Raw genomic sequence first — 21,843 nt, forward strand, 5'->3', positions numbered from 1 at the left:
ATGCATCAGAGCTGAGTTTACGGTGGGCCGCCCGCTAGCGGGGTGCGGGGGAGGACTGGGATGAGAGAGTGGTGGGGGGGGCCTCTGGCCTATCCTGCCGCGGCCCCAGCCATCCCCGTTGCATTCCCTTCCCGTGATGTCACCGCCTGCCATGTCATGAGACAGTCCATAGATCATGGTTATGGGGGCTGATTGCGTCGAATCCCTGACACTGAGCCATACCAGCCTCTTAACCCAGCAATAACAAGAGAGCAAAGCCAGCCAGGGACTTTTTCATGGCCCGTCTGAGTGTGCAGGTAGACGTGGTACAGCAGAGCGCTGTCAGCAGCAGACGCTGTCCAGTGATCGTTGCAGTTCATAGAGCGAGATAGACAGACACACAATGTTCTGTTCTAGCCCTGAGGGAGGGAGCACAGATGAACAGGAGAGATTGTTGTATTTGTAAAAGGATTACAGCCAACGTAATTTGAATGTAACTCTAATTTGGGAGCAAACCTTATTACAGAATCTAAAAGTGCTTGGCATGGCAAGGTCAGAGTTATTAGTTTTCCATAGGAACAACGAATACAACAAATATAATTACTCCAGGATATTAATCACAACTGTATTAGCAGATAACAATTCGACTAAACACTCAAGAAATGACCAGCCTTTAATACTGGAGATCAGTTTACCAGAAGCATTACCTAATACATTATTTTACTAGTTCAATAGTTTAGATTGCGTTCCCTGTTGAAGAAACGAGGGCCAAAGTTCCAGCGTCAAAAATATCTCACCTAAAATCTTCTAGTCCTTTAATCCCTCTTCTCTTGCTCCCATGCTGAAGAGTTCTTATAGTGTAAGAAGAGTTCTTATAGTGTTTTTTGGTGGTGCCAGAATAAATTGTCAACCTTTTTAGGTGAAAATTAACAACCAGAACCTGGGCTTGAACTTCTAACTAGGCCACTCCACTTGTCCACTTGTCAAATCCATTGGTCCAGCAAGTAGGCCTCACTATTCACAACAAAATGAATCTTTGTACTCATCTTTTACATACCATACTGTAGTTTCAAAACCAGTCGGGAAGGCGACACGTGAGTTGTGAGCTACTGTAGGCTACTACAGTTAGAAGTGCTGTACTCTTCATACTTACAGGAGAACTGTAGTCAAAGTGACCTATCCCTCAAAATCAAACTGAGGTGTAACTAGAAATGATGCTCGGGAGCACAGACCTCTGCCCATGAATGTATTTCGTGGCTCTGTGCATGTTTGGTGTTACTGCATTCATTAGATTGAGAGCTTTATGCCAGTCCAAACCCTGTGTCTCCGTGACCATTTCAAGATATGGCCATTGGCAACGAATGGGGGGAATTTTTCGCTCCAAGTCCAAAAAATGAATGGAGGTGAATGGCCGGCCGTATTTGGGCAGAGATCCACTCCAAATGTTTATGGGTTCTAAGTTGGCCCATGCTACATCCCTCCACTAGGTTTCATGAAAATCGGTTTGGTAGTTTTTCCGTAACCAACCAATAAACACACACCATCAAAAACTCAAATTACTGAAAACAACAGCACTTTTATGCATGCATTAATTTAATGTTTTTCAAGCTTGTAGAACCTTATAGGTTAGACATTTTTCAAGTAAGTGATTCACTTTCCCTGCCCTGTGAAGACAATAGCCTCAGAATAGGTCTCCTCCATATCAGTTGTGGACAGAGACCCGTGCTGTGGGGTGTATACCCCAGCTCATGACTCACAGTGGAGGGATGCCCATGGCTCTCACACAAGTCCTGCCTAGAGGAATTCTATTGAGTCACCACAGGGAACAGCCAGGCCTGCCAGCGCTGCTCTTTGTCCTAGCTGTGTTGGTACTCTGAGGCTGCACTGTGGAGTTTCACGCTCCTTTAAGCAAAAATCCCCAAAACAATGATGATAGTCTTTCACATGTCTGTGTCTCATGTGTGGTTAACATTGAACGCACCATTTTGTTATGGGACCAGTTTGCAGTGTTATGGGACTGGTTTGGTTCCAGTGTGTCACAGATATCTCCCCTATAGAGTCTAAAAGTAGGCGGTAGTTTGCTGCCATAGTTCTCAGAACACTTGGCCTGCCATTCAGCATAAGACAAAAAGCAGTGTGGCCAGACTCTTAGCACGTTACCATGGTGATGGGTAACAATGGCGTCTGCATGCGATGCACCCTAGCCATCTTGTCCGTCTGTCCGTCCAATTTAACGAGATTCAGACATTTCCCACAACCAGGGCCACGGGAAAAATGGGTCAACGCCTAATTGTGTGGGGTTCACGACGCCTCTGCTCACACCCACGCTAACCCCACTCCACCCTCCCATCCACGCCCGTCAGACTCCTCTCATCAAAGACACATGACTGATAACCACACAAGATGATTATCTCACAGTTAATTATCATTATTATGATTAACTAATCATGAATTCAATAAAGTATAATCAACCAATCAATCAATCAATTCAGCAGTGGTGTTCACTAATTAAGTAATACAACAAAATAAGGTTATAAAACATGAGAAATGGTTATGGGCGACCTGGCTACTCTGTTATCATCTCTGACACAATAACTTGGCTTGGTTTAACCGTTTATTTTCTCTACCTGTATCCGTCAGAATGAAGCTGTAATGCAATCAACTGTACTTGCAGATAAAAAATGATCACCAAGTGTGGCTGCCAGCTGGCTCCACTTGACCTTCTTCAAGTCCCCACAAACTACTCACACACACGCACGCACACACACACACACACATGCACGCAGGGCAAGCACACATGCACACACACACACACACACACACGCATGCACGCAAACATACACAAACACACACATATTTCAACACACTTCAACACACACAGGACACATCACCTATGTATCCAAACACACATATACCTACAGTAGAAAATGATGAAGAGAGCACCCTACCCAGCTTGAACATCATCATGGTAAGTAGCACAGTTCTTTGGTACTTGGAGAGAACCCTCCCAAACTCCATGGTGAAGATGGGACCCACAGCTGCAAGTCCAAGAACTGCTGTCACTCTACAGGATCCCCGTCAAGCATACTGGCCCAGACGATCACTGGCTTGACCACTGGTTAGCTGGAAGTGAGCGGCAGACACCACATGCCTTCTTGGTCAGTAGTATGACAGAGTGTGTGTGTGTCTGTGTGTGTGAGAGAGATTTCTGGAGACAGAGATTGGCTTGAGTGAGGGAGCGAAGCAGCATAGTAACCCCAGCAGAGAGAGACTGCAGCAAAACCTGGACTGGATTCACTGAGACTTACTTTTTCACTCCGTCTCGCTCTATACAATTCAGTTTCAATGGCATTACAAGAAATACCAAGGCAACCATTTACAACATATCTCTCTTCTCCTCCTCCTCCTCCTCCTCCTCCTCCTCCTCTTCGTCTCACTTCCTGCCATAGTTAGATAGATAGATAGATAGATAGTTAGATAGATAGATAGATAGATAGATAGATAGATAGTTAGATAGATAGATAGATAGATAGATAGATAGATAGATAGATAGATAGATAGATAGATAGATAGTTAGATAGATAGATATATAGATAGATAGATAGATAGATAGATAGATAGATAGATAGATAGATAGATAGATAGATAGATAGATAGATAGATAGATAGATAGATAGATAGATACTTTATTGATCCCCTTGGGGAAGATTTGGTGTTTCAGCAGTTGAAATTACAGCAAGGTTGGAAAAAAAAGGATGCTACAGTAGATAACGGAAAAGACACTGGGGGTAGTAGTATAAAAAGAGGAATATGAGGGACTATATAAATCCATATGTAAAGTATCTGTGCAGTATAGAATAGAATAAAATATATATGTACCTACATACATTCAGTCTGTACAAATATAACTATATAAGGATATACAGTAAGTGTATTGTGTTACTGTATATAAGTATACAGTGTTAAAGCAGTAAGGACAACAAAAAGGCACAATCGGGCTTAAAACAAATTTACAGTAGTACACATCATATAAAAGGATGTCCCAGATACACAAAATCGAAATATACAAGAGTGCAATACAATAAACAACAGTAAACAAGTGCATACCCAGATAAATTGCCTGGATTATGAAACAAAAAACATGCCTAAGATGTGTTACAGTGTTATACTAAGAAGCATATTAGTGTATTAAGGACAAATACACTTCTTGATTTAAGATTGGACAAAGAAACATGAACTACTTTTTTTCTCAAAAGTTTTCCTGTTTCCCTTCTAAGCAAGAAAGCTAGAATGCCTGGTCAGGCTCGTCCCCTGGGAAGATGAGGAGAGGTCCAGTCCGGGTTTATAAAATGTGTGCAGGGGGTCTGTCAATGGCTCGCTAGCTCCTTTGTGAGCGGGCGGCTTATCCTGCCGCGCTCTAATACCTAGCGGGGAGGCGAACCCCTCTGTGGCAGCTGGGCTGCCCCTGAGCCCCCCACACACCATCACTGAGCCCTTCATCACTGAGCACACCATCACTGAGCCCCCATCACTGAGCACACCATCACTGAACCCACCATCACTGAACCCACCATCACTGAACCCACCATCACTGAACCCCCCATCACTGAACCCCCCATCACTGAGCCTCCATCACTGAACCCCCCATCACTGAACCCCCCATCACTGAACCCCCATCACTGAGCCTCCATCACTGAACCCCCCATCACTGAACACTCCATCACTGAACCCTCCATCACTGAACCCACCATCACTGAACCCCCCATCACTGAAATCCTCATCACTGAACACACCATCACTGAACCCACAATCGCTCAACCCCCCTTCACTGAACCCACCATCACTGAGCCCCCATCACTGAAATCCTCATCACTGAACACACCATCACTGAACCCCCCATCACTGAACCCCCCATCACTGAACCCCCCATCACTGAGCCTCCATCACTGAACACTCCATCACTGAACCCTCCATCACTGAACACTCCATCACTGAACCCCCCCCCATCACTGAACACACCATCACTGAGCCTCCATCACTGAACCCACCATCACTGAACCCCCCATCACTGAACCCTCCATCACTGAACACCCATCACTGAACCCTCCATCACTGAACCCCCCATCACTGAACCCTCCATCACTGAACCCTCCATCACTGAACCCTCCATCACTGAACACCCCATCACTGAACACTCCATCACTGAACCCTCCATCACTGAACACTCCATCACTGAACCCTCCATCACTGAACCCCCCCACATCACTGCATGAGTCCCCGATCCTGAGCCCACCAAAGGCTTAACTCCAGCATGCTGGGACTGGGACCTCAGAGTTTAATTAAACACTTGGAACGAGTGCAGAGCAGCACTGGGTCCGCTCCACCCCCCCTGAGCCACACTCCAACCTGCAGCAGCGAGGCGGCACAACCAGCACCACAGGGCCCCGGCTACATTCCTCACTGACTGACTGACTGACCGTTGCTTTCATTAAGCCTTGAGACAAAAGAGAAGTAGACAGGAGAACCGACACCATCGGAAAGAAGACGCTGTTGTTCCACCTTATGAATAAGCTTTTTTTATGTACTGGTACTGTGAAATGTTATACAGTGATTGAATATTTCCTCATATATTGGCTTGTGGTCATTTTGTATGAACCTGAGGGGTAAATCAAATCTCTTATCCAAGGGGAGTTTGTTATTGTGGGGTTTAGGCTGAATGAAGGCTTTGTTATCAGATGTAGACCTGATTAATGGCCCATTTGAGGAGTCTCTTTCTTGGCCTTGTAGACCTCCTACGCCCGAACAAAGTTTGAGTATATGAACTGCGACGGTAGATTTGTACATAGTAATCTTCTCCAGTCATCACACACTAGACACTAGACACCACACATACGCACACTCACACACACACTCACATGCACACACACACACACACACACACACACACACTCACATGCACGCACGCACACACACCACCATTTTGTTGAAATACAGGAATTTCAAAAGATTGGACAAAATCCAGTCAAGACTCCCATCACTTTACAAGAACATGATCTCACATAAAGATATGAGCTCATCAGAGCCGTTTATCCCACTAAAGATAAACATTGTTAGCACAATGTGCCAAGGAACAAAGAAGCTCACCATCACACCCACAAATCCCACGTCGGGAGAGGGCTCAGTGTGATAGAGTGTGGATATCCTACCCTGTAAATAAACAGATTAGTGTTGGTCCTGTGAAAGTCCCTGTGTGCCTGTAGTGTTCCAGCTTATACCAATGGTTCCAGAGGAGGCTTTGGAGATGAATCCCCTCTAAGTGAATCATCTGTGAGCAAGCAAACATGGCCATTAGACTTCAATTAAAGCACATATGTCATGCATACAGTACACACCACAGGAGACCGCTGGGTCTCCTTCACCAGGAAGCCAACAGCACCTCCTGCTTTACAGTAGCATTGTGTGCTAATGTGGAGAGTGACAGCTTCCTCTGGCAGTCTGCTGTCCCCTAAATGTCTCCATGATGCCTAGAATTATGGAAGGCCATTTAAGCAAATAACATCTTAGAAAAGTCATGTTAACATGTTGATTTAACAAAGATGTAGTGTAGCCACTTAGTTTAGTATAACTTTGGATTTAACTGGGTGACATTTAGGCTACAAGAGATGGGAGGAGATAGTTGGGGCTAATGATAATTCTGTCATTGGTTAATAATAAATGTTTAAAACAGTCAACACTTTTACCAGCAATGCCATTGGGTGTATCACGGCATACATAAGTGAGTAGGAGAGTGTGAAAGTCTCTCATAGTCTGTGTCTTCACAAGCCACAAGTGGGACCTGACACTGCGCCATCTTTCTGAGGGTAAGGGACTAAGTCTAATAAAAGTTGTTTTCTGCCTTCTCCATCACACACTCTGAATTGTTTTCCCTTTAGTTTAGACTACACACACACACACACACACACACACACACACACACACACACACACACAAACATATAGAGCTCCCCCCTCACAATCTTGCCGCTGAGAATCTCAACGTCTATTCAAGCCAGACCCTAAACAAAACTGTGTGTCAAAGAGGTGCCATGTCTTGTGACCCCAACTTCACTGGGCTTATAGGATCCTCTTTTTTCATTCTGTCAACAAAGAATGCACAGCTCAGCATTGGGGGAGGGACCTTCAGACTTCATTGGACAGATAATCCACCATAACCTTTGTTAACCCAGCCTCATTTGCATCCAGATTTGGGAAGAGAGAATGTTTTTCTCCTCCAGTGACTGAGGGCGCTTGGGTAGGGCAGTAATGCTGCCGGCTCCTTCCTAGAGGTCTAGAGCTCCTTCCAAGCCAGTAGTCGGTCGGTGTAGAGCTGTTGACTCACTGTAGAGCTTTAGCCAGGCACCTTGGAGGTCCTGTAATCAGCTTCTAGAGAGGCACAATCTTCTTAGCGTGCAGCAGAGTGAATATGTGACCAAATCTCTCCTGTTCCCCGCTGAGGGAGAAGATGAGTTGTCTGGCCATAGTAACACAGCCTAATTCTGATCTGCTTCAACCTTGGTCATTGTTGTTACCTTAAATCTGGTTAACTGAACAAATAGTTTTACAGGTTATTACATGTTTTAAAGGTTATATTCCCTATGTTGAAGTTTCAAATGCGCTGTTATGATGTTTTGGCAGATACTGGCATTTGTTATTTTGATGTCCTGCTCATGGAGGACATCAATGTACTACAACAACAAATGGCAGCGATGTCCAATATACCTGGGAGGACAGATGGTAAATCCCGAGATCAATAAGAAAATATCTGCTGTTTTGAAAAACAATCTACTGTAACCCAGTCCCTAATTATATTTTCTCTAGAAAGTATAAAGAGTTTGCGGAGCTCTGATCTGTTCTGCGTCGGGCTAATCTTGATGAGGGGTTAATAAGCCAGAGAGACGCTGGGCCCCCGGTGGGGCCCTGAACCCATGCAAACATCCTAAATTTAACCCCCTCTACCCTGCCTCAGGCCGTAGGAATGGCTCCCCAAATACTCCAGTAATGAAAGGGATTGGGTGGGGCTAAAGGGGATTGAAGCACAACTTCCTTTGGGAATATTTTGAAGGTGAATGTAATGGTAAAATATTGCATTCCATTCAGCTTCTAAGATTGTGTCTGTCTGTAAGCTTAGACATTACAGGGAATTCACTGAGGGGGGCACTCAGACAGTCAGGCATGTTTTTCTGTTTTGGGGCACCACTATTGAAGGTCAGAGGATGGGGTATGGTACTGTAGAAGTAGTCTGTATGAACAGTGTTTAGAGAGAGTGAGCAACACTAATTTAGTTTATAAGTGTGTTAGTAGTAGAGGCATGTAAATGCATTAGTCAATATCTTTATAATTATATAAATAATAAAAAACATTTTTCAGAACATATTTACACATTTTAGCAAAAATTTTTATCACACCTGGGTCATATTTTAATAGAGCAAAACAATTCCCTGATACATTATGAAAGTTAAATTTATCTTCAAGATTTATCTCATGAAGGAAGCACTCTCGGGAACAATAGGCCCAGCACACTAAACACAGTGCTTCTCTGGTCCTCACAAGGGGCACATTACACCACCATGTGTTCACAGCACATGAGTGCCATCTGTCAAACAATATAAGACTATCTCAGTATCTCTCTTTTTCCATGTACAACCATCCACACTGAGAATCCTCTCAGCTCGAGTTTGTTATGAGGCCAGCGAGGGGTCCAGGTGTTTCAGAGCCCCTCCCACCAGGTGCAGGCTGCCTGTGACCAGGATAGAGATATGAGCTGCTTCTCGTAGGGGTGCAGCTTTCGCCATGACACCCGCCCGTGGCTGTGGTGGATGTTTGCTACCTTCTTCTGCAGGGGCCGGCAGCAGCACAGGGTCCTTTCCCTGACTGATCCACTGGAGGGCGCTTAGAATGCAGGGGAAGACCAGGGTGTGAGTCCTGGGCCTGGCCACTAGGGGGCGCTGGTGGCCTTGTATCAGAAGACCGCTGAGGCTCTGCCAGCTTCTCTGGTTGTCCAGGCAACGGGCCAGCATGTTCTCCAGTGACACGTTGAAGTTCTGCTGATCTGCAAACAATGAAAGTTCATCTCTGTGTGCACATGATCACCCCCCCCCCCCCCCCCCCCCCCCCGTCACACCCACACACACAGGACTACATAAATCAATAGATAACTCTACTGTGAACATTCTACCCCTGTTGTGCACCAAATACCTTTACTGTAACATACACAAAATTCTGACCTGTTCACCATTTAAGTACTGTCAGAAAATGGGGGAGAAATGTTTTGTCACCTGCACTGTTTTCTGTGTTACTTTCAGTGATGTTGGGACAGAACACGGCATAATCAAACCGGCAAGGCTGGAGGTAAAAAACAGGGAGTAGACAAGTTGTGCAATGAGAGCCTGGTCTGGGGTCAGAGCCAGAGCTGCAGACTAGACTGGAACAGAGCAAGGTCAGGTAGATCTGATCTGGGATCTGCTGTACTCACCACCAGCAGTCTGAGCATGGCAGCAGAGTCCCTCTCTCCTGTAGTGTTGAAGAGCAACACTCGGACCCTGGGGCCACTGTCAAGCAGACACACAAACACACACGCACACACACACACACACACACACACACACGCATAGTTTCCACACCATTTGAGCTGATAATAACAGGTAATACAGGACGCCTTGACCTTTCAAAAGGAGCGTATGGAGTGGCTGACCTGTGCTCCCTGTCCTCCTGCTGGGCCTGCTGTCTGAACCAGTGGACACAGGCCTGCATGCTGCCTGTGGTGTGAGCCCCATCCAGGTGGTACGTGACGGGGCCGTGCCTCACGGTCTGAGACCTCCCTGGCCACTCCGTCTCCTGCAGCCCTGGGGAGGAAGGATGGACCGGGGGGGGGAGGGGGTAGGGGGTAGGGGGGGGGGGGGGTATTTAGGGTTTTCATTTAGGGTTTTTATTTGCAGTTGCTCATCATCAGCATGTGCACTGCTCATTAAAGAAGTCTGCATTTCTCAGTCCCAAAAAAACACCTCTGTAACTCCACGCCAAAGGGCTTTTTCCTTCAGCTAAATGAGTACATGTGTGATAATATACTACTGCACCTTTTAACATGATGGGGCTGGGCTGGAAGGCTTCTGCTTGAGACACCAGTCTGTTGTCCACTAATGGAGAGTGCTGGTCATCTGCTTGGTAAACAAGATAAGGTTATGTATAAACCAGTGTCATGTGACCAGGCTTGACGGCTTTCATACACCGACACACAGAGCAACACAAATGTTGGTTATACTACTGCTGCACACACTCTTACTTGTCTTGTTGTGCTTCCCTCTCTCTCTCTCTCTCTCTCTCTCTCTCTCTCTCTCTCTCTCTCTCTCTCAGACACTCACTGTGCTGTCTGTATCTGTGTAGCCAGGTCCTGCAGAGCTGCAGGGCTAGTGAGGCGTTGCAGCGCTGCGGTCGTCCCGCCAGCCCCAGACGCAGGGGGCCGGCTGTGGCCTCATACGCCTCCAGCTCCGGACACACCCTCAGACGACACTGGCTTGACAGAACAGACACACCCTCAGGGAGAACAGACACACCCTCAGAAAGAACAGACACACCCTCAGAAAGAACAGACACACCGTCAGAGAGAACAGACACACCGTCAGAGAGAACAGACAGACCCTCAGACGACACTGGCTTGACAGACCAGACACCCCCTCAGACAGAATAGACACACCCTCAGACAGAACAGATACACCCTCAGACAGAACAGACACACTCTCAGACAGAACAGACACACCCTCAGACAGAACAGACACACCCCCTGACGACACAGACATACCCTGAGATGACACTGGCTTGACAGACCAGACACAGGCTCAGACGACGCTGGCTTGACAGAACAGAAACCCTGGGAATATGGTCCCTATAGTACACCTGTATACAGAACGATTTTAGTGAATATGTGCTAAAGCCAGAAGACAGCCAGGCTCACTCACCCCAATCTCTTGGGCTCTGTCCTGAAGAACAGTCATAGGTGCAGCTGGTTGGCTGACGGTGAATGCTGGGACCCCTGGCTGGGGACAGAGACAGGACTGGTCATTACTCTCTGACACAAACACATCTACTCAGACAGACAGGGAGGTTACCACTATGTGCTTAAAGCACGGGTTCATTCCTGTTACACTTTCTCACCTTAAAAATGCCAGCCTTCTGCCAGGCAATGTCCTCCATGGTGTGACCAAGTATACTTGTGTGATCAATGCCTAAGGAGGAGATGCCACAAACCCACGGTTTCCTGTTCACCAGAGTGATAAACGATGCAATCAGTGAGATACCCAACATGCATGCCAATTCAAATTAAACTCTCCTGAGGGTTTCCAGATTCATACCTTATTATGTTTGTGCAGTCGTAAGCCCCTCCTATCCCAACTTCAATGAGCGCTAAATCCACCTGTCTTACAGGGAATGGCATTCAGAACGTGTTCAGCTGCAGGGCGGTTACTGTCGTGGCTATGATGCGTGCGATATGTGATATGTCAGGGTTAGGTGTCAGAGGTGTGTTTGGTATGCTGACTGTGGTCAGGATCAGTGGAGTGAGGGCTGGGGTCACAGGAAGCTCACCCTCTCCCGCAGGAACACATAGAAGGCCAGGACGGTGAGGTAGCAGAAGTAGGCGGGCATACTGTCTCCATGGCAACCCTGTGGCTCGGTCATATGTGGGTGGAATGTGAGAATTTGTCAGAAGGAGAAGAGATAAGTACAAGAAAGGACTTTCACATGCCTGCTGTTTTTAACCACTCACTGGGGTCCAAAGAGTAACAGTTGCGATCACAGACTTAGAGTTAAAAGGTGGTTGTTAAGAAGGAGGTGTTTAAAGGCAGATCCAGACAACTCTTTTAAAGTGGACCCTCTTTTATTGAAGACATACCTTTAGCTTTGTAGCGTCTAACTGTGCATATACCTCCCAGAAGTATTTGGTGAAAAGCTCTTTGCTGATTGGCTGCCCATTGATGCGTATTCTTTCTCTGACTTGTACCAGGTGTGGAGAGCTGACATGACAGGATATACAAAAGACACTGTCAAAGCAGCAAAACCAGGGCTTCTCTTGTGACTTGCGGTAAACTCAGCATTGTGTACTGAAAGTTCCGTAGGCAGATGGTTCCACACACTTCACACCAACTTGTAAAAGTGTATTTTTGGTAATCCCCTGGGACTCCCAACCCCCCCACACAGTCAACCTTTCAGTGCTGCTGTAGATAAGTATTTTGAAGAACCCACTGCTGTAGTAAAACAAGTTAATCATTTCCTGGGCTAAAAGCCAGGGAGACAAATTTCAGCAATAGGCTGGCAGCGTGTCTTGTGTACCGGGAGCCAGCCATGTCAACTCATGATGCAACAGTTCAGAAAACCATAGAACAAACACTAACTTGTCCTCTGCATAAACAAACACCATTGAAGAGCTCACTTCTTCAGTCGGCATACCTGTAGAATCCAGTGCGAAATCCATAGTTTCGGAGGATTCTCTCAGTGAATGCACAGGTTGACCCCTGAAGGAGCAGGACATGGATGTAAGCATTACAAATGCACGTGAAAACAATCTATCTGAAAAATGGGGTCTGTTTGGAGTGAACCGTGTCCACCTTGCCCTTGGTCCCCGTCACATGGATTATATTGAGCTGGTCCAGCTCCTCCACCTGACAGACATCCAGGAGAAGACAGAGAGAGATGATCCCTGAGTCACATGGTCAAATAACCCAAGACAACATCAGGTCATGTCTGAAGAGAGACAGATCCAAATAGGATTCATCTCTACAATCAGCTACATCAAAGCTAAACCCCTAATCACAGTACAGTGTACTGCTGTTACGACGGTTCTGGTTGGAGGGTGGAGAGGTAGTCACTCACAGTGAGGCCTGCGCGATGGAGGAAGCCCTGCATAGCCTGGAGTTGCAGTCCAGGGACATTCTCCCTACGGGCCTGCTCCAGCACCCTGGCATTGGTCTGCAAGGTGTTGAGAACACACACTGCCTCCTGTATACACACGAAGACACATGCGCACAAACGCACACGCACGCATGTGCACGCACGCACAAGGGCAATTATAGTACAGACTCTTAATGCATTGTTATGAGATGTTTCGGAATTTATTGCATCCTGTCTAATGTAATACCACATAATGTCATACATGTTTAGAACTGCTGGTTGAACAATATGTAAAGCCCAGGGGCATCATATACACTAGACGTGTCAACCAATGCAGCAAAGCCGTACTACTGCTCTGCAACCAAATGTTTCCCTGCACTTAGAGGGTCTAGGCCCCAAGTGTTCAATGTTCAAGTGCTGGGTCCAAGATGTATAAGGTTTAAAAGATAAAAATAAAACAGCAATTGCAATTCCCTTAAAGGCTTTTTGTTGTTATTTTGAGTATTTGTGTATATTGTAGATACACAGGATTGAGAGTAGAATCAGTACTAACAGTTGTTAACACTAATAGTGTGATAAATCAAAGCAGATCCAATAGTACATGGAACGATAATTCCAACACATATGGTAGGCTTAACCTGCCCTAAATGTACAGTAGCACGGTGACTGTATGAGGCTCAAATGACAAACATCAGTGTGTCCCAGTGTGGGGCTAAAAAACTGTCAATCATAAAAGTATCATTCCAGTATCTTTTACTATCTTGTAAAATACCATGTTGTAAGATCACATAATAGACATACCAAACCTGGATATCTTTCATTTAGAGCAAGGAAATACGCACGTGAAAACCTCTGCTCCTTCTCAGAGCGTCAGATATTGCCATGCTGTTCAGGTGATCTGTTCCCATTAACTGAATGTCGGTTAATTAGAACCTCAAAGCATGTTAAAGGAATATCCTCTGGGATGCTGTGAGGTAGATTTAATTTGCAAAGATCGATACAAAACCTTTCAGATATTGTTCTGTGACATTTTCAGCATGCAAGCACACCGGTTGTTGACATGACCTTTGCACCTTAGTTTACAGCCTCCTAAACCGTGGTCAGAACTAAAAATGTGGTTGTGTTTGATTTTGTGTGTGTGTGCGTGGGAAGGGGGTCATAAAATAAAACCATACCTCATAATCCATTGGAGGAAAAACTTGCAGTAGATGAGGTATGAAAAGTTGTTGCTTGGTCCTTCAGTCTCACCATGAAACATGTGTGAGTTGGACTACCCTGACTATGTCATATGTTAAAGATACAGGTAGCCGATTAGTCATTATGCAATGATGGTGAATGTCGGGTGAATTGTTAAACAATGGTGTGGGGTTAGTTGTGAAACATCGTATTGATTTACTCCCTACTACAGTTTCAAATAGTGTAGTGTGAAAAACCCAGTAACCCAACAATGAATTAAGTTAGTTAGGGCAACAATAAGCCTACAGCCAGGACAGTGTTGACATCTAAATATAACTATTTTAAATCTAAATATTTAAATCTGAATGAGTGAGATTGCTGAATTTGACTGTTGGTTTTGTCTGATTCGTCCTCACAGGAAAGGCACAAACCCACAGGCTGCTCCAGCAGAACCACCAGGTCGGGCTGTGGGACACTGAGCATGTTCTACTTATGAAGAATTAGTTTGTAGTCGGGCTGAAAAGTGATCTCGGATGATGCTGTGGTGTCTATGCCAATTAATGTTAGCATATGTGAGCAATTAATGTGAGCAATGTGAGCACTCTGCAATGACTTTGTGTATGATGTGTAACTACAAAGTAACCTTTTAAAGGAGTAGTAAAGGGAAAATGCAAGTTTAGCCCTGTTTTAAGGTTACTTATAATCATATGGTAAATGGTAAATGGACTGCACTTATATAGCGCTTTTCCACCTTAGCGACACTCAAAGCGCTTTACAATGGCCTCTCATTCACCCATTCACACACACATTCACACACCAATGGCGGTAGCTGCCATGCAAGGTGCTAACCTGCTCATTGGGAGCAATTTGGGGTTAGGTGTCTTGCTCAAGGACACTTCGACATGTGGACAGTCGGAGCTGGGATTCGAACCACTGACCCTTCGATCATTGAGCGACCCACTCTACCAACTGAGCTACAGCCCCCCAGAAATCGAGAGTTTAACATGTTTTTGAAAGATTTTTCAAGATGCCCACCCACATCCATTGTATGACCAAAACGGTGGTAGAGCAATTATCAGACTTTCTCAAAAGTGTTAGTTTTGTCAACGTTTTGATCTGAACCATTGTATATGATCATAAGTAACCTTAAAACAGGGCTAAACATGCATTTTCCCTTTACTACTCCTTTAAGCATGGACTGGGTCATGGATGACAGAGCCTGCGTATCTGTGTTCTCCATTACGTTTGGTTCCACCATGCTTGTACTCTATTCTTTTGTGTCTATAACTATGTAATATTTAGTGCAAAGTTGTTAGTATCTGTTGCACCATGCCCCACCCCTTAGTTTTAACAACTCCTAATCTGCATGGTGACCACCATGTCAACACCCCAGTTATCCCCAGGACCAGGTGTTACAGCCTTCAGGTCTAGTCATTGTATACAGTTGCCTTGTCTGACAAGTACCAGAGCTGCTTAATTGCTACTGTAAAGTCAAGAATGCTGTTGACATTTAAAGCTCTTTGTCTGACAAGTAAAGTAGTAGAGCTGCTTAAATTGCTAAGGTCACAAATGCTGCTGACATATAAAGCTCATTGTAGAGGTATATCTTTATATCTTCATAGCTACAGGCTAGTACATACGTAGCTAGTCATTTCAGCTTGAACAGGTTTCACCAAGTAACCGAAGTGAGATGCTTACAATGATGAGGATTTGTCAGGACTTGGTAAAATCAAAACATTATTCTAAGTAATCATTAACTTATGATCTGGGGATATTCCTCGGCAGTGTATGGTGCCATAATACTTCCTGGACAGAAGGCCCACTGTATAGTACAAGTCAGTGTGCTATTTACTCCTACTTACACTTTAATTGTGAAAGCACTGCAAATAGTTAAACCAAAGAATTTGGTAATTGCATGTCAGAGATGCCACATCAAATAATGCCAGATTGGCTCTGTTTTATAAGGCCTCATTTTCACAAAAAAACAGTTTCTCCAACAGTAGTTGCATCATTTATGGGACCCCCTGACTGGTAAACAGGAATCAGAGTTTGAATAAAGCTTTAGGTTGCTAAATGGTTCTTATACTCTGACACTGCCAATGAGGAGCTAAAATGTACACCATATGTGTAACATTCACCATAAATGCATTATATTTGCAGAAAGAAGTGATAGTTTGTTATGGAACCTTTGCCAACATAGTAATTCATTTGCCCCCCTTTATCTAAACCGGGTAGACTAAATGTCTCTTTCACAAAATGTCCCTGTGAACAAAAATAACAACAAGAAAATCAAGAACAACAACAACAACATAAAAACAACCAGAAACATCAATAGAGACATATGCAGCTATAAAACCAACATTATAAACAAAAGAAATACAAAAACAAGAAAACATTCATATGACAGTGAGTTGAAACAGTTACATTCTTCAGAGAGTCAGACAGGATTTATTTCTGTACAGATATCCAATTTTAGGCTTTGAGAGACGGGCAACATGAGGAAAGATAACCATCTATATTAGCATCTATATAATAACCTAAAATATTTATTTTAACCTAAAATAACTTTCGATTTTGGTTCAATATTAGGCACAAATAGCCATGTTACTAGAAATGTAATCTCTCCTGGAGAAAAACAGTCTTGCTATAATAGTATTTAAGACTACTTTCAGATTAGTGAGGGATTTTGAATACAGTCAATGTTGATAAACCTGTAGGGGTTGGGAACCTAGACTTGCCTTACTTGGATGGGTGAAACTAATTTCTAAAGGTACAGTGTGTGTACCACATCTTCAGTGGCACACCTCCACACCACCTGAACCACTCATTCACCATGATGGCCTGGGTTCAGTACCACCACACCCTTCTGTCTCCCTGCATTATGCATTCCCGAATGAATAAGGACAACAAAGGGGGATTGGATATCCACTCATTTCCCTGGAAGTATTAAAAGTCTCCTGTGAGTTTTAAGATGGGAAGGGAACCTATTCACAGTGCACCTTCACACACCCCTCAGCTATGTACTGTAATAGTCTGGATGCCAGAACTTGATTCAATTATTTTGCTGCAACATAGTAACCCAAAACCAGCCTTCATCAGCTTCCAGATTGCAGACTGTCACACTATGAACAGACCATGTTCTCCACAACCAGCAATACAGAACCAACCTCTGCTCACTTCCCTGAATGTGCCTTTGGTATTAAATAGAAGAATTAGTGTGACAATGTCTAATTATATTTGAACAGTTTAAACAGAAGCCTAGACCTACTGTATATTACAGTAGCTCAGACAGAATTCCCATTTCGTTTCACTTCATTCATCAGTCTGAACAGGATCCCATTGCAGCCGTTTTCCAAGATGGGTGTTGCCGAAGGAGTCCTCAGCGATTAGTTCCTCCCCGCATAAGCAATCATGTTGTGCAGTTTAATTCAAAGGACGCATTGGAAGGACGCTGATTGGCCTGGTTGGAATTCCAACCTAGAGATCACTCTGGAGGAGAGCCTTTCCAGACCCTGAATCACATTTAGAAAATTCTGGTTCAGGGTCTGGAGCCAGGCTACCTGTATATGGCAGTTGACTCAAGATGCCGACAGCTAAAGTGTCCTAGTCAGTTTGTAGCTTCTCTACACAGGCTCCCTGTAGCAGCGCATCCAGTTTAAAACACTGGCACTATAGCCTACAGGGCAATGAAAGGAACATCTCCCTCCTACCTCCAGGCTACGGTCAATTTAATTCAATAATGTTTGTCCAGGCTTTTGTGCTTCATCAATGTCATTCAGTATGGGAAAAAAGCTATTTTAAAGCATATGGCATGACGGTACTCATGTCACAGAGTGTGACATCACAAAGAAGCATTGAACATCTATCAATGTGATTAGGTGAAAATCTCAGAAATAATTTTGATGATTTCACCTTTTCACCCTCTATAACCTTTGCAAAAATGCATGTCCTTCAGTACAACACAGAAAACATATATTTAATGTTATAATAATAAAACAATAATAATAATAATAATAATAATAATAGGGAAGGATAATCTTTATAGGTCAAGGTCATTCCTTTATATAGTTGGCCAAGGAATTGCCTTTGTGAAATCTGTTCTTCAGTATCACACTGTTGTCCTTCAGCACAACAAAAGTTTCATGTTACAGTACAGGTACATTGCAGTACAGTACAGTACATGTAGCAGTGCATCCATTGTTATACGACAGTGTCACCTGTTATGCTGAATGACAGTAGCTTTGTTACCCCATGTTTTCACTAGGTTACGTTTAATCATTCAATTCATATTTACTTGTATGAATACTGAATATTATCATTTTATACTACTTCATGGCATTTTAAAATATTTATATGCTTCATTCAAGGCAACAAAATACTGTCTTACAGTATATCCAGTAACCAATATTTTATTGGCGGTCAATCGATAAAAAATAAATGTAATTAATTACATGATCTGTAATTAATTAATTAATTAATTGCAATTAATCGCATATATCATTTTTCACTGTGAACAGACTCCAAATGAACATATTTCAAGTAAAATAAATTGCATTATTGAGGCAGACGAATAAAGCATTGAATAGACATTACAAAATATGGCTTTAGAAGTCAATATATGATTTGATTTGGCACATGTTTAAAACAATAGCAACAACAACGATACAAATTTTACATTTCATAGAACATTTGAATGAAAAAAGACATGCCAGGGAAACCCCAAAAACCCTCAAGGGGCATGATGAGTGGGATTCCCTAATGTATTTGTAGACATACACGCGCGTTATCACTCGTTGCTTCGGGAGCCGCCATGTTTGTTTAGCGAGCGGCAGGGACACAAACCAATCAGGGGCTGCTTTCCACTGTCGGGTGGGACAGCAGTTAAAACGCAGTCCTTGATTGGCCCGGTATGGTCTGGATTTTGGCATAATCGCTCTGGGGGAGGTGAAGGCCAGACCGTTCTGCGTTAGTGAAACAGAATGTGAGCTCGTGAGAACGGGATGGTCGTACCAGGCTATACTTGTACACCCCCTGATGACAACATTTACATCACGCTGACCCTCGCTCGACATTCACACTTGGAGACCACAGTCCAGAAGGAGCGAGGAGAGAGGGCCCAGCTGAGCCAGGCTTGCCTAGTCTTGTTTTTTGTGTGTTGGCTGTAAGCCGACACACCATGAAGAGGGAATCCTATTTGTCAATTATTTCACTCGCTCATGCCAGACAACAGTCCTTTGCTGGTCCATTCACTTTGCCGTCAAAATAAATCGGTGTTGGCCTAGTTAGGAGAGGCGCTCATATTTACAAGTGTCAGATAAACATGAAACTTCACTTACCTAAGCAAAAGGGTCTATTTTAACAAATGCTGGGTTGAAGCTTCAAAGTGCCGCCACCACCACAGAAGAAGACTACCTCAGAAAAAGAATTTCACTCGGACAGAACGCGTCTAAATAAGTTATTTAATGGTAGCGCCGATGCTTCAAAACCCAGCATTTGTTAAAATAGACCATTTTGCTTAGGTAAGTGAAGTTTCATGTTTATCTGACACTTGTATGAGCAAATATGAGCGCACAAATATGAGCGCCTCTCCTAACTAGGCCGACACCGATTTATTTTGACTTTGATTTTAAGTTGATGAAGCTATGTAACATTTTATCCTTAAAAAAGAACAACACATGAAAAAGGCTATACACTATACAAAAATATTCAACTTTTTACACATTTCCACATTGCCATTGTATCAGCAATATCACTTTTGTACATGCTGCTCACCTGAAATCACAGAGACAACTGTGCATCAGCAAACTGGCTGTAAGAATTATTGCTTTTGAGTCAAGTTTTTAAATGTGTTGCGACATTTTTTAATGTGTTGCGACATTTTTAATGTGTTGCAACTTTTTTTAATTGTGTGACTTTTTTTAAGTGTTGTGACATTTTGATTTATGTTGTGACTTTTTAATGTGTTGTGTTGTGACAATTCAGGGCCACCGTAAAGTATGATGACGACGTGTACTATGATTGTATATTGTTTGTGTGTCTGTGTGTGTGTGCATGCATGCAATAGTGTGTGCGCGTCAGCAAGTCCATGCCCTCAGGACATGAAGGCACACTAAATCTGACAGCCTGTTTGACACGTCTATGTGTGTGTGCGTGCTCACACAGACATTCCTTGTTTAAGGTGTCCTTAGGTATTTAGAAAATCGCCCATCACAAACTATAATTACAGGCTCTAGCCACCACTACAGTATTTGTCTACAGGGTTATTGGTACAAGTCAAAACAGATCATGTATGCAAAAACATCCTTTACCGCAACATGCAAATCTGGTTAATAAGCATGCAGACAAGGACGCTATGTAACACTTTATCCTTTATGATGCACCTAGCCCATGCATGGCATTTCAAGCCTTTGTGGGAGTGTGTGTGTGTGTGCGTAGAAGCACTTTGTCATGACCTTCGTAGGAGTTCTTGTATTTTTAGAATATTTTTGATAATATAATGAAACTTTAATGAAACCAAAAAATTATTTGTTTAGTTTTGATGGATATTAATCTGTATTGCTGTGATGTCTTGTTTTAACTATGGATTGCAAATCTCTCATCTAATCAACAAATGTATCTTTGGGTATTAATAAAGAAAACCTTAAGCCATGAACAATTACTCATTGTCTGTCAACCAAAACTATGGAAGTGCAGATAATATCATTTGAATTGAGTTGGCATCATTAAAGTTGTGTGGCAAGCAAATAATAATAATCTTTCTCCCTTTTGCTTTATTTGCAGTAAACCTACTCCAACATTATGGCACTAGACATGCATGGTTTTACAAGGACCTAATGAGAGACATGTGCTTTTGAAGTCCTCCTGCTGTCTGGCTTTGAATCGGGCCCCAGCTCATTAAAATAGTGCTTGACTTAAGGCAAATGCTGCCGGATGGTGGAAAAAAAAGACTTGTTTTTTGTTTTTTTGTTTTTAAACCAGGAACCAGTTGGTAAACATGTTTAAGTACATGATCAAGGGTGTTGCCAATGTTGAGCAAAGTCAGAATAGAGCCTTTAATCTGATGATTATATCAAGAGTAGCAGGTGTGAGTCATCAGAGATCTTCACAATTCTCTTAAAATACATTATAAGATATTTAGAAGTCATGTACAGTACTTCAATTAGGGCCATCAGATCAAGCTAGATCTAGGGCTTAGGGGACTCCAAGCAGGAACATTTTGCCGATAATCAAAATGGTACATTTTCTGATAGTGTAATGCACAATCTTTATGCATTAAGGATGTACTGTACCGGCTTCAATGCTTTACAGAAACTGAAAATATGAACAGGTCCAAGGTATTTTACTCTACTGTAGGTTGTGTTGTTGAACACAATCTGATCTGCAGAGCAAACTGGACAAACTGATCAGAAGGGCAGGCTCTGTCCTAGGGGTCAGCCTGGATTCAGTGAAAGTGGTAGCAGAGACACAATGTCTCCCACTCCCTACATGACACCCTGGTCAGACAGAGGAGCACTTTGGACAGGGATGTTTACTTACTGTACACATTTAGAAGTGTTTTTACTGTTACAACCTAGTACAGTATTTGCTTGATTTCCTTTTTTTTTATTTCTAGTAATTTGGGATTTTCTTTTAATCCGCTTTCATCTAAATTTACATAATATAGATGGACTTTCCATATACTTAAAAAGACAGCTTTATGTGGTTCATTATCTCCTAAGTGTTTCTGCACATCTTCCACATGCATGACAACAAGAGATGATGGGGGCACTGA

At 43.5% G+C, this 21,843-nt stretch overlaps 2 protein-coding genes across 4 annotated transcripts in view; both read right to left on the minus strand.

Annotated features, from left to right (window-relative positions):
- The window catches only part of LOC311324924 (protein crumbs homolog 2-like), a gene marked incomplete at both ends in the record, with an annotated part of 15,075 nt that extends 12,078 nt beyond the window's left edge, over positions 1–2,997 (minus strand). The window contains one exon of the mRNA XM_084457521.1: positions 2,928–2,997. Coding sequence (XP_084313647.1) covers positions 2,928–2,997 — 70 coding nt within the window. The remainder of the gene's footprint in view (positions 1–2,927) is intronic.
- Positions 2,998–5,056: 2,059 nt separating this feature from the next.
- On the minus strand, positions 5,057–14,183 carry LOC311324586 (folylpolyglutamate synthase, mitochondrial-like). Of its 3 annotated transcripts, none has more exons than XM_084457066.1 (15): positions 13,739–14,044; positions 12,879–13,004; positions 12,614–12,667; positions 12,456–12,520; positions 11,902–12,022; positions 11,595–11,672; positions 11,363–11,424; positions 11,166–11,268; positions 10,970–11,047; positions 10,376–10,523; positions 10,091–10,174; positions 9,709–9,859; positions 9,490–9,565; positions 9,293–9,359; positions 5,057–9,066 (listed from the first exon to the last, which is right to left on the minus strand). In XM_084457066.1, the coding sequence occupies exons 1-15, from the start codon at positions 13,802–13,804 to the stop codon at positions 8,696–8,698; spliced, it is 1,650 nt and encodes a 549-aa protein (XP_084313192.1). In that variant the 5' UTR covers positions 13,805–14,044; the 3' UTR covers positions 5,057–8,695. The 3 variants fall into 3 exon arrangements, with proteins under 3 accessions (XP_084313192.1, XP_084313194.1, XP_084313193.1); XM_084457068.1 differs by lacking the exon at positions 13,739–14,044 and adding an exon at positions 14,072–14,183 and having other exon boundaries at positions 5,058–9,066; XM_084457067.1 differs by having other exon boundaries at positions 5,059–9,066; positions 10,091–10,171; positions 13,739–14,041.
- Between the last annotated feature and the right edge of the window lie 7,660 nt (positions 14,184–21,843).

The sequence above is a fragment of the Borostomias antarcticus genome, assembly GCF_949987555.1.
Source record: "Borostomias antarcticus genome assembly, chromosome: 23".
NCBI classification, from domain to species: domain Eukaryota; kingdom Metazoa; phylum Chordata; class Actinopteri; order Stomiiformes; family Stomiidae; genus Borostomias; species Borostomias antarcticus.